Source organism: Staurois parvus, unplaced genomic scaffold, assembly GCF_062004578.1.
Source record: "Staurois parvus isolate SC_StPar_1 unplaced genomic scaffold, SC_StPar_1.0 ptg000525l, whole genome shotgun sequence".
Taxonomy (NCBI): domain Eukaryota; kingdom Metazoa; phylum Chordata; class Amphibia; order Anura; family Ranidae; genus Staurois; species Staurois parvus.
Genome location: NW_028318321.1, coordinates 8,034,764 through 8,052,470, shown reverse-complemented (window position 1 = coordinate 8,052,470; position 17,707 = coordinate 8,034,764). Strand labels below are relative to the sequence as shown.

Here is a 17,707-nt window from a genome sequence, read left to right as displayed (position 1 = left end):
TGGGAGGGAGGGAAGAAATAATGGGCTAAGATCATTATTCCTAGTAGAAAAAAGTAAGAGAGAACCACCCCCCCATACTGATCTTATTGGTAGTTGCTGAGAAGGCTTTTAAAGGGTAGATTGGGGCTTTATGATGGATACATTGGAGGTTCTGGGAACTGGTCCCAAAATAAGAGAGTGGATAGGAAAGCTTAACAGCCAACCATCAGTCGCAGTAAAGGTCAATAGCTCGTTATAAGAGTTTTTTTAAAAGGTATAACGGGACAAGATAGGGGTGTTCGCTTTCACCCGTTGTTTTCATATCTTTAGAGCCTCTCCTGGCAATAGTACGAAACAGTCTGGATGTAAAAGGGATACAGATAGGAGAGATAGAACATAAAGTGGCAGCATATGCTGATGATATGCTATTTTATGTGGTAAACCCTAGGCTGACACTACCCAATCTAATGAAAATAATGAAATATTATGGAGATTTATCAAATTTAAAAATCAACACGTCTAAATCAGAGATTCTTAATGTTAATCTTCCGATAATTGAAAAAAAGGTTTTGCAGAGAGAATTCCCCTTTGCATGGAGGAAAAGAGAGCTAAAATATCTGGGAATAAAATTAACCTCGTCCTCCAAGAATCTATAAAAAATAAACTACATCCCATTAATAAGTGATATAAAGGAAGATTTGAGGAGAATTTCGGTAGGACCACTCTCCTGGACAGGACGGATAAACCTGGTAAAAATCATAATTGTCCCGAAAATCCTATATAAATTTCATATGCTACTCATACAGCTTCCAGGAACCTATTTTAAAATAATTAAGAAAATTATATTTAGGTATACTTGGGGAAATAAAAAAACGAAAATAAGCTATGAAGTGCTGTGTAGAGATGAAGAAAATAGGGGTTTAAATGTACCTGACTTTAAGAGATATTATTACTCTGTACTGTTGTCACAAATTTTTGATTGGACATATAATGCAATAGGGAAAAGTTGGGTTAATATAGAAAATACATTAAGTGAGACACAATTAGATAAGATTCTTTGGTTGCCACATCAGTACCATAAGTTGGCTGAAAGCACGAGCATTTATACATGAAATGTAAGTAAGGTTTGAGAGGTAATTCACAAACAAATGGGATGGGAATTTAATTCAATGTTAATACCGTTGGTGGGAATAGATTTCTTCCCACCTGGGAAGGAAAATATTTCCGGTAAATGGATAAGGAAAGGGAATATACAGTTAAAAGATATAATGAAAAAAGGAGAAATATGTTCCTATCATGAGCTAAAAAACAAAAAGAAGGTGTTCTTTATGTTAGAGGAGTGGCGATATTTTCAATTAAGACACTTTGTTACAATACTCCCAAAGCTATTAAGGACAATGGAGAATTTAAATCCATTTGAACAACTGTTTAGTGCAAGTAAGATACGGAAACATGGTACTTCCTGTATTTATAAAATCCTTACTGCAATAGCAGGATCTACTTCCCCGCTGTATATGGAAAAATGGGAAAGGGAACTTGGAATATCATTCAATGAGCAACAAAAAAAGAAAATATTCACATTAACACACAGGGCTATACTAGGTGGTACAATACACTGAGTGTGGCACACATACAGTATGTAGAGAAATCACCTATGTGTTGGAGGGGATGTGGGATTAAGGGTACAATAGCTCATATATGGGGAGAATGTCCTAAAATACAGGTGTACTGGGAAGAAACAATTCACCAAGCACAGGAAAGTTTGGGGACTAACATCTCGAAAGATCCAGGTATATTCTTATTTCATAAAACTGAGATTACAGAAGAAAAATATAAGAACTTGATGATATTTCATTTAATAAACGCAGCAAAGGGATACCCAAATTAAGGCAGGAACAGGAGGCACCAAAAATAAAAGATTGGATAAAAAGAGTAAATTATATGTATAGAAAGGAGAAACTTTACCACATGGAAGAAGATAAAATGGAGAGATTTAAAAAAAGATTTCTGTAATGTTGAAATGCTGAAACTAATAAACATATAATAAAAACATTTTAAAAAAGAAGAAATTAAATTTCTATTATTTTTTGGCAATAACATGGTGTGGGCAGATTTCTGCCAGACAGAGGCTGTGTCATGCCCCTCCAGCCCGTGTTTTAGAACAGGGAGGTGAAGCCTCCATCAATCAAGATGTAATATTTCCCCCCCCACACGATTGTGCTTAGCAGGTTTGTAGGCATGAAGGAGTCAGGGGGGAGCGGGCTGTCATTTACCAAAGTGTATACACCCACATGTGTGACTCTATAGTCACATGGCTGCTCAGGTGTTATAGGGAGCATGTATACTCGCTGCCAACACTGCTCCGGAAATCCTCAATTGCATTGGGGACATGGATAAAATGGGGAGATAGAGAACAGCAGGATTAATCAGGTCGTTTGTAGAATACAGAAAATGAATCTCATGGTGACTGAGTGAGTATGGTCAGCATGTAAACAAAGCATTTTCTGATAGCTTTTATTGATGTGGGTTTAATCTTACTTTAATTTCCTATGAACCTCAGCATCATCTACTATAATGTGGTATTTTGTCAATTCACTCTATTCTTATGAAGGAAAGACATTAAACCTGGAGAGGAAATAGCCTGTTAAAAAAACACTTTTGCCCCCATACACACATAACAAATTGCACATAATCTGTAAACTTGTTATAAATACACCACCTGATGTCATAGTGGGAAATAGTCCAAAAACTATCATTCGGATTAGAAAGGGAGAAATTTTATTTTCACTATGCACGTGTCATGTGGTTAAATAAAAATACTCAGGATGATTTGGAAACAGACAGCACTGGCGGGGCTGTCTGTTTCCAGAAATAGGAAGGGAGGTTACTCTATTTATTAATATTATCAGTTAAGGATCTGTTTGTATATCTCTGGTCAGCGTAAGCAGTGGCTACACTTTAGATGTTTGGAGGAAGTCAGAAAAATGAGAAGTACGAAGAAGGGTTTTATAGTATGAATTATGCAGCACAGGCTTATCTCTCCTGTTTCAGACTCTTTATTGCTTGGCCCCGCTCCAAGCAGTTCTCCAAACTGTCCTGAAGACTGGAACTTTCACAGCAAAACTCTATGCTGTAATTCTGTCAACTCCACGTGTAATTACATACAACTCTGGGCCAAGATAAACTATACTTGGAAGTCTATCTGAATTAAACAAATGTTAGTAGAAGCTGTCAAGATCTACGCAGTAATGACTTTCAAGCAAACTTGTCATTAGAGGGAAAAAAGAAAAGAAAAATCAATGCAGCCAAATACTGTAACTGTAAACATCATAAGGGGAAATTACATACCTGGTATTTTTCACATTATATCTCCAGTGTGCCCCTGGTGGCTCAACCATGATATATAAATACTGACTTTCTGAAAGTCAGAGTATAGGCACATCCTCCTATATCCCATATGGCACTACCTAAGCCTTTCAACAAGTTACTTAAGAAACTAGTCTGGGGGCTGTCAATTTTTCAAACATTAAGTCAAAATGTGCACATGAAGTTCAGGGGGTTCCCAAGCAAAATCTGACTATCCAAATCTTTTTAACTTCTTAACCTGCAACTAATGAATGTATATATATATACACGCACACACACACACACACACACACACACATATATATACACACTATATTGCCAAAAGTATTGGGAAGTACCGTTCTCCTGGCGACCGCCAAACCCAAACATGTCCATCAGACAGAGGCCAGTCTTGGTATGCTGACATCTTAAGAGTTCCCTTCACTGGAACTAAGGGGCCAAGCCCAACCACTAAAAAACTACTGCCAAACCCAGACACATCCACCATTGGATTCCCAAACAGAGAAGTGTGATTCGTCACTCCAAAGAACACGTCTCCACTGCTCTAGGGTCCAGTGGCGGCGCGCTTTACATCACTGCATCCAACGCTTTGCATTGCACTTGGATGCAGTTGCTCTGCCATGGAAACCCATTCCATGAAGCTCTCTATGCACTGTTGTTGTGCTAATCTGAAGGCCACACAAAGTTTGGAGGTCTTTAGCTATTGACTCTGCAGACAGTTGGCAACTTCTGTGCACTTCAGCATGTGATGAGTCCACTCTGTCATTTTACATGGCCTACCACTACGTGCCTGAGTTGCTGTTGTTCCCAGTTGCTTCCACTTTGTTATAATACAACTAACAGTTGACCGTGGAATATTTATTAACAAGGAAATGTCACAAATGGACTTATTGCACAGGTGGCAACCTATCATGGTACCACACTTGAATTCACTGAGCTCCTGAGAGTGACCCATTCTTTCCCAAATGTATGTAGAAGCAGTCTGCATGCCTAGGTGCTTGATTTTATACACCTGTGGCCATGAGGGTGATTGGAAAACCTGAATCCAATGAGCAGTCAGCTCAGTATAGAAATTTTGCAGCTCACCAATTTTCTGGCAAATCAACAGGTACAGTTAGGTCCATACATATTTGGACACAGGCACAATTTTAGCTTTTTTCAGGTATTTACCAAAACATATTCAAGCTATAGTTATATAATGGATGTGGGCTGAAAGTCCACACTATCAGGTTAAATTTGAGGGTATGTACATCCAAATTGGAGGAAGGGTTTAGGAATCACAGCTCTTAAGAGTAGCCATCCCCCCTTTTTCAAGGGACCAAATGTAATTGGTCAATTGAATCAAAAGCTGTTTCATGGCCAGGTGTGGGCTACTCCATTATTTCTTCATTAATTAAGCAGGTAAAAGGTCTGGAGTTGATTCTAAGTGTGGTATTTGCATTTGAAATCTATTGCTGCGAACCTACATCATGCATTCAAAGGAGCTGTCCATGCAAGTGAAACAGGTCATTGTAAGGCTTCAAAAACTAAACAAATCCATCAGAGAGATAGCAGCAACATTAGGAGTGGCCAAATCAACAGTTTGGTACATTCTGAGGAAAGAAGAACGCACTGGTGAGCTCAGCAACATAAAAAGGCACGGACGTCCACGGAAGACAACAGTGGTGGATGATCGTAGGACCTCTCTATGGTAAAGAAAAACCCATTCACAACATCCAGACAAGTGAAGGACACTCTCCAGGAGGTGGGGTATCATTGTCAAAGTCTACAATCAAGAGAAGACTTCACGAGAGCAAATACAGAGGGGTTCACCACAAGGTGCAAACCATTCATAAGCCTGAAGAATAGAAAAACCATATTAGACTTTGCCAAAAAAACATCTAAAAAAGCAAGACCAGTTCTGGAAAAGCATTCTTTGGACAAATGAAACTAAGATTAATCTGTACCAGAATGATGGGAAGAAAAAAGTGTGGAGAAAGCTTGGAACAGCTCATGGTCCAAAGCACACAACGTCATCTGTAAAACATGGTGGAGGCAGTGTGATGGCATGGACATGCATGGCTTTCAGTGGCACTGGGTCAATGGTGTTTATTGATGATGTGACAGAAGACAGAAGCAGCCGGATGAATTCTGCAGTGTTTAGAGATATACTGTCAGCCCAGATTCAGCCAAATGCAGAAAAGTTGATTGGACTGTGCTTCACAGTACAGATAGACAATGATCCAAAACACACTGAAAAAGCAACCCAGGAGCTTTTGAAGGGAAAGAAGAGGAATATTCTGCAATGGCCGAGTCAATCACCTGATCTCAACCCAATTGAGCATGCATTTCACTTGCTGAAGGCAAAACTAAAGACAGAAAGAACCACAAACAAAGAACAACTGAAGACAGCTGAAGTTGGAGCCTGGCAAAGCATCAGAAAGGAGGAATCCCAGTCTTTGGTAATGTCCATGGGTTCCAGACTTCAGGCAGTCATTGCCAGTAAAGGATTCTCAACAAAATATTAAAAATGAACATTTTATTTATGATTATATTCAATTGTCCAATTACTTTTGGTCCCTTGAAAAAAGGGGCATGGATACTCTTAAGAGCTGTAATTCCAAAACCCTTCCTCCAATTTGGATGCACATACCCTCAAATTAAACTTGAGAGTGTGCAGCCCATATCCATTATATAACTATAGCTTGAATATGTTTTGGTAAATACCTGGAAAAAAAACTAAAATTGTGCCTGTGTTCAAATATATACAGATGAAACTCGAAAAATTAGAATATCGTGCAAAAGTTCATTTATTTCAGTAATGCAACTTAAAAGGTGAACTAATACAGTTGCAAGAAAAAGTATGTGTCAGGGCAGGAGCCGAGAAATGGACAGGCAGGCCTAACAATGTAACGCACTGGCGGACGACAACCACCACCCACAGACCGAAGTCCCTCAGGGCGCGGAGTCTAAGTCCCAGGCTGCCCTTCACCAGGGCCCCTGATGGTGGGGATGGACTTGACGCAGCCACGAACCAGGTCGCGGCCCCCGAGACACCTCAGCTGCGGTAATGGCCGCCGTCAATGGCGTGTAGCTGGTGGAAGAGACAAAAGAGTAGTCAGACAGGCCGGGGTCAACAACAACAGGACAAAACAGTACAGGACAGCAGACGAGAATCACAGGTCACGAGCCGGGTTCAGCAACAGAGGATCAGATCAAAGGAGAATACAAAGAATAGTCAAGTCACAAGCCGAATCAGAATACCAGGAGAGTCACGAGAGTCAGAACAGAGTAATAGTAACACAAAGACACAAGACACAAGTGCAAAGAGCATGTGCGGGCCACAGGCTTATATGTCATCAGCCACGCCCCTCTGGGGGGTGGACCTCAGAGACCTGAAGGCATAAAAAGGATTCCCACCATGCACAGCAGAATCCAAGATGGACACCAGCACATGGAGTAACATAACCTCAGGGAAAAGGTAGGACCTTGACAGTATGTGAACCGCTTGGGATTACGTGGAGTTTTGTATGAATTGGGCATAAAATGTGCTCTGAACGTCATCTAAGTCACAACAATAGAAGAACACAGTCTGCTGAACATAATACTACACAAACATTAGATGTTGCCATGGTTTAATTGCACATAACATGTAAACATTCACAGTGCAGGGAGGAAAAAGTATGTGAACCTTTTGACTTAATAACTGGTTGACCCTCCTTTGGCAGCAATAACCTCAACCAAACATTTCCTGTAGTTGCACATCAGACCTGCACAACGATCTGGAGTAATTTCGGACCACTCCTCTTCACAAAACTGTTTCAGTGTAGCAATATTCTTGGGATGTCTGGTGTGAATCGCTCTCTTAAGGTCATGCCACAGCATTTCAATCGGGTTGAGGTCAGGACTCTGACTGGGCCACTCCAGAAGGCGTATTCTGTGCTGTTCCAGCCATTGTTTTGTTGAATTACTTGTATGCTTTGGGTCATTGTCCTGTTGCATCACCCATCCTCTGCGGAGCTTCAGTTGGCGGACAGATGGTCATACATTTTCCTGCAAAATGTCTTGATAAACTCTGGAATTCATTTTCCCATCAATGACAACAATCCGTCCAGGCCCTGAGGCAGCAAAGCAGCCCCAAACTATGATGCTCCCTCCGCCATGTTTTACAGTGGGGATGAGGTTTTGATGTTGGTGTGCTGTGCCTTTTTTTCTCCGCACATAGTGTTGTTTGTTCTTCCCAAACAACTCAATCTTGGTTTCATCTGTCCACAGTATATTTTGCCAGTAGTGCTGTGGAACATCCAGGTGCTCTTTTGAAAACTTCAAACGTGCTGCAATATTCTTTTTGGACAGCAATGGCTTCCTCCGTGGTGTCCTCCCATGTACTCCATTCTTGTTTAATGTTTTCCTTATTGTAGATGTGTCAACAAAAATGTTAGCATGTGCCAGAGATTTCTGTAGGTCTTTAGCTGACACTCTGGGATTCTTCTTTACCTCATGCAGCATTCTGCGCTGTGCTCTTGCAGTCATTTTTACAGGACGACCACGCCTAGGGAGAGTAGCAACAGTGCTAAACTTTCTCCATTTGTAGACAGTCTGTCTTACCATGGACACATGGACATCGAGGCTTTTGGAGATACTTTTGTAACCCTTTCCAGCTTCATGCAAGTCAACAATTCTTGATCGTAGGTCTTCTGAGAGCTCTTTTCTGCGAGGCATGGTTCACATCAGACAGTGCTTCTTGAAACCAGTAAACCCAAAACAGGTGTGTGTTTTTTAAGGGCAGGACAGCTGTCAGCAACACATCCAATATCATCACACTGATTGGAGTCAAGGTTGGCTCACTCCTGGCTCCAATTAGCTCTGGGAGAAGTCATTAAGCTAGGGCCTCACATACTTTTTCCTCACTGTACTGTGAATGTTTACATGTTATGTGCAATTAAACCATGGCAACATCTAATGTTTGTGTAGTATTATGTTCAGCAGACTGTGTTCTTCTATTGTTGTGACTCCACGTAATCCCAAGGGGTTCACATACTTTGTCTTGCAACTGTATATGAGATAGACTCATTACATGCAAAGCAAGATAGTTCAAGCTGTGATTTGTCATAATTGTGATGATTATGGCTTACAGCTCATGAAAACCCCAAATCCACAATCTCAGAAAATTAGAATTTTACATGCAATCAATAAAACAAGGATTGTACATAGAACAATATCGGACCTCTGAAAAGTATAAGCATGCATATGTACTCAGTACTTGGTTTGGGCCCCTTTTGCAGCAATTACTGCCTCAATGCGGCGTGGCATGGAAGCTATCAGCCTGTGGCACTGCTGAGGTGTTATGGAAGACCAGGATGCTTCAATAGCAGCCTTCAGCTCTTCTGCATTGTTCGGTCTCATGTCTCTCATCTTTCTCTTGGCAATGCCCCATAGATTCTCTATGGGGTTCAGGTCAGGTGAGTTTGCTGGCCAATCAAGCACAGTAATCCCACGGTCATTGAACCAGGTTTTGGTGCTTTTGGCAGTGTGGGCAGGTGCCAAGTCTTGCTGGAAAATGAAGTCAGCATCCCCATAAATATATCTATAACTACCACTTCCTCAAATATAATAGGTGACAAATTCAAAAAATCAATATACAACTATATTAATTGTTTAATGAATTAATTATATATTAATTATATATATATAATTTTGGCACATTTCCATATTGTTAGCATCCCCATAAAGCTCGTCTGCGGAAGGAAGCATGAAGTGCTCCAAAATCTCCTGGTAGACGGCTGTGTTGACCCTGGACTTAATGAAGCACAGTGGACCAACACCAGCAGATGACATGGCTCCCCAAATCAACACAGACTGTGGAAACTTCACACTGGACTTCAAGCATCTTGCAGTGTGTGCCTCTCCATTCCTCCTCCATACTCTGGGTCCTTGGTTTCCAAATGAGATGCAAAAGTTGCTCTCATCAGAAAAGAGGACTTTGGACCACTGAGCAACAGACCAGGTCTGTTTTTCTTTAGCCCAGGTAAGACGCTTCTGACGTTGTTTGTTGTTCAAGAGTGGCTTGACAAGAGGAATACGACATTTGAAGCCCATGTACAGGATCCGTCTGTGTGTGGTGGCTCTTGATGCACTGACTCCAGCCTCAGTCCACTCCTTGTGAAAGTCCCCAACACTTTTGAATGGCCTTTTCCTGACAATCCTCTCCAGGCTGCGGTCATCCCTGCTGCTTGTGCACCTTTTTCTTCCACACTTTCCCCTTCCACATAACTTTCTAAAAATGTGCTTTGATACAGCACTTTGGGAACATCCAACTTCTTTTGCAATTACCTTTTGAGGCTTTCCCTCCTGATGGAGGGTGTCAATGATGGCTTTCTGCACAACTGTCAGGTCAGCAGTCTTTCCCATGATTGTGATTCCTACTGAACCAGACTGAGAGACCATTTAAAGGCTCAGGAACTCTTTGCAGGTGTTATGGCTTAATTAGCTGTTTAGAATGGGACCCTTTGAGCCTAGAATATTGCACCTTTTCACAATATTCTAATTTTCTGAGATTGTGGATTTGGGGTTTTCATGAGCTGTAAGCCATAATCATCACAATTATGACAAATCACGGCTTGAACTATCTTGCTTTGCATGTAATGAGTCTATCTCATATATTAGTTTCACCTTTTACGTTGCATTACTGAAATAAATGAACTTTTGCATGATATTCTAATTATTTGAGTTTCACCTGTATATGGACCTAACTGTATTTCTCTGCAGCATTTTTAAAACAGACAAAACATACACTTTAAGGCGCTTTTCTTTATAATGGATGGTGCTGTCACAAACCAAAGGCAAATAAAACAGCTATATGTCTTTTTATCTCTTGTGCTGTTTTTCTCTATCTGATGTTTGGTTTATGCCCTATATCTATTTATAAGGAACTGGTCATCGCAGAGAGGTATGTGCTCTGAGCCTATTGCATTATACCTGTTCTGACCTACAGCAACAAAACAGCACTGAGAGGTGAGCACTGCAGTGGACAATAAAAATTATATACTAAGGGCCAATTACCAGCTGTGAGCTTTGTGATGTGCGTTATGTCATATGGGTTTGCACAGGTTTGTGCATTTTAAATGCAACCTGAAGTAGAAACATCTGAAGTAGGGATTTGCCATGGTGTAGATGCCTATGAAATGCACGATATATGACTGTGTGTATTTACTGGACCTGCATAATGCATGTAAACACATAAATGTCCATTTTTTTTAAATACCTGCCACATAGTAAGGAAGGGCTTTCTACATGAAATGCAATTTGATGCAGTAAAATGTCTGTGTTTTACTGCAAGATAAGAGTGAAAGAGCCCTAAGGTACAATTCAAATTAGCAGGACATACCTGTGAAGTGTGCAGTATAATAATATAATTGGAATATTATTAAATGGTTCAGATCCGATTAATAATAACTTCATGCTTCTAAAAGTTTTCCTCTGCTTGTCTCAGCCAAAGACCTTTGTTGCTGCCTAAGGCCTCATTCACATAAGCACAGTGCGTGTCCCCAAACGCAGACAATGTGATTTTGGGCAGAAGCACCCACACCTGCACCTGTTATCAAACTGGGAACAGCATCTGTGGCCGTGCAGCTGCTGCGTCCCAATAGACATGAATAGGACTGCCTGCAGATCCTGCACGGGCAAACAAAGCCCTTTGCACAGGTTTATGGATAGGTACACCCATGTTAATAAGGCCTTGCATAAAAATTATGATGATTCCTATATGTAACATATTTTTTGTATCAATTTATTTTATAGCCAATGTTTGTAAATTTATATCTTCTGATACAAACATTTTAATTTATGTCAGTAAAATTATGTTAATGGGGCAAATTCATATAAAAGCACATGACCTGAAGCAGCAAAAGGTCAAATAAGCCTTTATTACTGTCTCATACAACACACTTTCTGCAGAATGAGAGAAAAACTATTAAATGAATCAAACCTTACAGCAGGGGTTCAAACCAGTTCACAGAACTATGATGCAGTAACAACTGAATTAGCACAATGCATTGTAACGCACACTGGCGCAATGCCATTTTTTTCTCAATGGTGTCCCATTGTACTTTCCTAGTGTGCCCACACTGCAGCACGCCACAACTTGCAATAACTTACTACTGTGCACTGCAATGCACTGCAGAAAATGCTGCAGGGAAGATTTTTGGTCCAATGCAATGCATTAGGCAGTCCATTTAAATGAATGGGCAGGCTAAATGCAACTAAGGTTTACCCGCTTTTATCAGTCCTTTTAGGAGGTACCAATATGACTTCAAAAGATGTCAATAACTTAGTTATATCTTACACATGGAAAGCTAGAAACAGAATAGCTGCAAAAAAATTTACCAAGATTTCATAATTTACTTATATAAAAATGGCAAATGACTAAAGCCAGCCATAGATGGATTGAATCATGGTAGGTTCAACAGGGACTGGCTGAAATCTGATCCATCTATGGGCAGGCTGGCTGTACTGAAGTCAATCCATTGATCTACTTTAGTACAACCAGCATGTGATCACTGCCGGCAGCTATAGATCCCTGCCTGCAGAACACAATAGAGCCGTGGTAAAGATTCAAGTGATTTTCTTTCCTTCCACCCATAGTGGAATGAAAGAAAACTGTATAATCTATGGGTTGCCTAATACACAATCTAGCTACAACTAGTGATGTTTTTGCAGTTGTTTCTGTGCAATCAAAACATGAAATCAAGGTACCATCACTGATAATGTTATTCGCATATAATCTGACACATAATATTAATTTCCTGACTTTTATTTCAGATTCAATAATGCAAAGAAGCCTGTTTTATTTATTTTTGTTAATTATGCAGAGAACCAGACCCATACAACATCATTTGGTCCCTAAACCCCAATTTGCCTTTTAAGTAGAGATACTCATGATGTTATTTGACTGTCCCTTTACAAACATCAGATACCTTGCAACAATGTCAGTCACTTTAAGACCCAAGTATGACCCCAAAGTCAAGCTCTGCAACGTGACGACATGTTTTAAAGCTTTGCTGGCTGAGCCTATCTTGGGGCCTAGCTATTTGGGATGATAATTAGGAACTATTTCCTGGTGGTGCTCCCAGTACTGAACTATTCAGTCTGTTCTAATGAAGAGGTCAGTTGAGACTAATGAGGACAGATTGCAATAATAACAGTAGATTAACTCTGCATATTCTAAAGTACAGAACTCAGAGTGAGTTTTGAGGGCCCAGTCAGTTGTAAATCAGAGGAGGATTATGCAAATAGCCCATGGCTGTGGCTCACAGCCTGAGTCTTCTGGGAAAAAACAAAAGCCTGGCAGGTCTCCTCCTAAGTCTGAGCAACATCTAATTACAAAAAAACACCATGATGGAAGAGCAATTTCTCACTTTGACATTACTCTTCTTTTCAACATACAGAAGACTGTTCTTCATAAAAGAAACCCACAGTCGGTGTCACTTACTGAATGTGTGCGTAGGGCAGCTATGATCTTTGACTGTGCCATGGTCCACAGCTCTGTGGTATAGGTCCCCGTTACCAGACCTTGAGTCACGTGCAAAATGTGATCTTCCACAACAAAAAATCTGCAATGAGAGCGATGGAAAACATGACATATTTTGCATACAATTCTAACTCCAGTCATATAACCTACTCCAGACAAAACGTTAAATTAAGATTTGCTAAGAGTGGAACAGGGTAAGACCTTTGTCAAGTTTTCAGTGCTGTCTGTGAATCCATTGAGAAGATTTCCTCTCACCATTATAAAATCTGGTTCTAACTCCCCACTCCACTGAAAAAGTGTTTTTTGCTGTCTGTGTCCTCAATAGAAAGATTCTTCATCAGTTCCTTTGCCTGTGTCACCATATCCCTGGATTAGAAAGTCATTGGGACACAGGAAATAATAAAAACACGAGAAAGCCTCTAAGTCTTCCCTACTCTATCCAAAGTTTTAAACGTCTTGGCTTAAGTTGGGCTTTAAAGTGTATGCCAGGGCAAAAAAAAACCTATGCAGTACAAATCTTCAGTTCGTGCACATCTTCCTGGGTTTTCTCCCCTTTAAAACTTGAATACATTTAGATATACCATTCACCTCCTAAATCTGAAAATATGCTGCATTTTTGTGGACTGAGTGTTGTCAGCCCTGCCCAGCTGCTGAACTAATCAGACCCACCCTCAGTCTATTCTACACAACCTAAAGGTTAATTGATCAGTAGTCCTAAGATGTAGACTGGGAAGGCTCTCTGAGATAACACCAAGAAGTGCACACAGGACGGCTCTGAATTTCTGACAAGATCACAGGACAAGACAGACCAAGACAAGTATATTTTTGCACTTATTTAACAGACATAAAATGCTTTAAATAGTATAAGTAAAGGCTAAGTTCACCTTTTAAAAAATAACAAATGCACACTTTGTGCAGGTAAAAATTTTTTACATTTATAATATTTTTCTTAGTAGCCTGTAAAGCATTGCAATCATGATTAGCAGACCATGAGTGCAATGTCAGGCTCCTGCAGGCTGCCAGTATAGCTGTCTGCCTGTACCTCCAATACAGGCAGACAGTTACTGAAATCCAGGAAGATCAATAAGCTACGAGAGCTTTTGTTGCCAGCGGTTTAGACATTAATGGCTGTGTGTTGAGTTATTTTTAGGGGACAGCAAATTTACACTGTTATACAAGCTGTACACTCACTACTTTACATTGTAGCAAAGCATCATTTCTTCAGTGTTGTCACATGAAAAGATATAATAAAAATATTTACAAAAATGTGAGGGGTGTACTCACTTCTGTGAGATACTGTATCTGTCCCTCAGTCCAGCAGTGACCTCACCACGGCTGGTTTCACCGGTGCCGGCATCCTTTGTGTGGGCACCCGGCTGTGACAGCTTGCAGCCTCACAGCCGGGTGCCCACTGAGCATGCGCGAGTAGCTCTGCATTTTGTAAATGGTCCCGTAGTCTTCTGGGACCTGTCACATGTTGCAGAAGACTACAGGGAGGGAGAAGGGAGGACAACTTCCGTTTCTGATTGCCTTCGGTGATCGCACCGGAAGTGGGAGCAGGTACCCGAATTTGACAGGGTGCCAATCCTTAACAGGGAGCAGGGGACAAAGCATTAAAGCAGAACTTCCCCTTTCGGGTGGAGCTCTGATTTAAGTGCTTGGATTTTAATAATAAGCTGTGCATGTTAAATACTTTCTAACACTGATGATTTTCTGTTTTATAGAGAAAAATTGCTGTCTCCATTAGCCTAATATGAAGATAAAATAGACCAAAAGACTACCCAGAAAATGTACATAAATATCAAATATATCAGTTTTGATAGAGGTATAACTATATTTATATATACAGTAGGGAAAATAATTATTTGATCCCCTGCAGATTTTGAAAGTTTGCCCACTTACAAAGAAATGAATGGTCTATCATTTTTATCATAGGTGTATTTTAAATGATAGAGAGAGAATATCAAACAAAAATACAGAAAAAACCACGATATAAATGTTATAAATTGAGTTGCAGTTCATTGAGTAAAATAAGTATTTGATCCGCAAGCAAAACATGACTTAGTACTTGGTGGAGAAACCCTTGTTGGCAAGCACAGAGGTAGGACATTTCTTGTAGTTGGTTACTAGGTTTGCACACATCTCAGGAGGGATTTTGGTCCACTCTTTTTTACAGATCTTCTGTAAATCCTTTAGGTTTCTTGGCTGTCATTTGACAACTCAAAGTTTCAGCTCCCTCTATACATTTTCTATAGCATTAAGGTCTGGAGACTGGCTAGGCCACTTCATGACCTTAATGTGCTTCTTCTTGAATTTAAACACCCATCTTCGGTGTTCTGGCCAAAGGAAGAAGGTTCTCTTCCAAGATTTTACAATACATGGCCCTGTCCATTGGCCCTTCAATACAGCAAAGTCGGCCTGTACAATTAACAGATAAACAGCCTCAAAGCATAAAGTTTCCACCTCCGTGCTTGATTGTAAGGATGGTGTTCTTAGGGTCATAGTCAGCATTTTCCTTCCTCCAAACATGGCGAGTCGAGTTAATGCCAAAGAGCTCAATTTTGGTCTCATCTGACTACAGAATTTTCTCCCAATCCTTCTCTGAATCATTTCCATGTTTCTCAAGTAAATGGTTGCGACCAAAAGTGGGTCGCAACCAGCGGCGGGCTGGGCCGCTGGGCAAATGCCCCCAAGCCTCTCTAATGCCCCAATAAAATGTCCAGTGCCCTTACAACATAGCTTAATAAAAATCACTGGCCGTGCTAATATAAATATTAAGACGGCCAGGACTTAATATTTGTATTATTGCGGCCAGCCAGTCCTGTTAAGGTAGTAGGCACGGTGCACTTTCAAAGCAGTCCCATTGCCCTTGCACTGATTCCCGTGGCGGCGCTGGGAGGAAGTGATATATAACTACACTTCCAGCCAGCCATGCAGAAGGGAAGAAAAGCACCACTGGTCACCAGGGAATGGCTCCGCTAGGTAGTTTTCCTGGGTTGGGGCTGGGTGACGGAGGGTACATTTTGAAAGGAGTATAAGAAAACAGGAAAGTGATGGGGGGGGGGCTGGGGCGGCCGACTAAAGGTGTGCATGAAAGTGAGGACTGAAGGAAACCGTGAAAGGGAAAGGCATGAAAAGGGGGTCAAGGTGGGTATTACAGGTGGGTGCAAAAGGGGGATAAGGAAACAGCATAAAAGGGGGAAAGGAAGGGGGCATGAAAGGGTGGGCTAAAGCAGGGTATGGAAGGGGGAATTGAAGGCATGTATGAAATGGGGTGGGACTAAAAACCCTCACACAAACATTGCACAAACTATATTGTTTACTTAAAAAGCCACTGAAGATATTAATACTCTTAACTTAGTGTGCCTTTGAGAGAGTGAGAGGTAGAAGAGGCATTGCTAAGCCTAATGGGCTATTAGTGTGAGGTAGAGGGGACACTGCTTTTAGTTAGAAGGTATTGGTGGATTTTTGTTATTTTATGTATGCTTAAAATAATTATTTATTTTAAAATTATGTACATTGTAGAATATTGAACAAGTTGTTTTGTGGAATAAATTATGTTTTGAAAATTAAATTATTTTTGGGCCACGACTTAATGGCCAAGGACAAATGTGAGTCCTGAGGTTACACAGGTTGAGAACCCGATTTCGATGTTCATTGACAAACTTCAGACGGGCTTGTACATATACCTTCTTGCGGAGGGGGACCTTGAGGGCACTGCAGTATTTCAATCCATGGCAGTGTATTGTGTTTCCAATGGTTTGTTTGGTGACTGTGGTCCCAACTTCCTTGAGATCATTCACAAGCTCCTCCTGGGTAGTTCTGGGATGATCCCTCATTTTTCTCATGACCATCCTTACTCCATGAGGAGAAATCTTGCATGGAGCTCCAGACCGAGGACAATTGATGGTTATTTTGTATTTCTTTAATTTGCAAATAATTGCTCCAACATTTGTCTCCTTCTCACCAGGCTTCTTGCTGATGGTCTTGTAGCCAATTCCAGCCTTGTGCAGGTCTGCAATCTTGTCCCTGATGTCCTTTCACAGCTCTTTGGTCATGATGGTGAGGTTTGAATGGAAGAAAGAGATTCTGTGGACAGGTGTCTTTTATACACGTAACGATTTGTCATTAGGAGCACTTTCTTAAATTTACAGGAGTAATCTGTGGAGCCAGAATTATTGTTGGTTGGTAGGGGATCAAATACTTATTTTACTCACTGAACTGCAACTCAGTTTATAACATTTGCATCGTGATTTTATTCTTGATTTTTGGTGGATATTCTGTCTCTATCATTTAAAATACACCTATAATAAAAATTATAGACCATTCATTTCTTTGTAAGTGGGGAAACTTACAAAATCAGCTAGGGTAAAATAATTATTTTCCCCACTGTATGTATTAAATATTAAACATAGCTTTTGCTCATTTTTTTTTCATTTATATTTTAAATATCATAGACTCTTCATTGTTGAAACAACAAAGGCAACGATTCTATAGAAGAAACTAACATTCTTCCAATCATCTAAATCAAATAATTGTTGTTTTAGCTACCCTATCTAATACTACTTGTGTACACAGGCTGTTGTAAGTTATGTATTGCTCCTTCTTTCCTTTCACAGCTATCCAACAATCCCTAGATAGCAGCTGTGAAAACTCAAACTGGAAAATCTGACTTCTGAAGGTAAAGCCGGACCTTACACTTTGTATACAATCCCTTTTTTCCTATATGGCTGGAAATAAGTCAGACAATAGAAAAAAATAAATACATACAGCCAATGAGGAAATAGGGAATAAAGGAAACTAAAGGGCAAGCTGAAGTAAGTCAAGTGCATTTTACAGTGTTACACAGCAGCT

At 40.4% G+C, this 17,707-nt stretch overlaps 1 protein-coding gene across 4 annotated transcripts in view; it reads right to left on the bottom strand.

Moving 5' to 3' along the window:
• The window catches only part of EXOC6 (exocyst complex component 6), a 314,975-nt gene that overhangs the window by 182,893 nt on the left and 114,375 nt on the right, over window positions 1–17,707 (bottom strand). For all 4 annotated transcript variants that reach the window (XM_089690302.1, XM_089690303.1, XM_089690305.1 and 1 more), the window contains exon 11: window positions 12,815–12,935. In XM_089690302.1, the coding sequence (XP_089546428.1) occupies window positions 12,815–12,935 (121 nt within the window). The remainder of the gene's footprint in view (window positions 1–12,814; window positions 12,936–17,707) is intronic.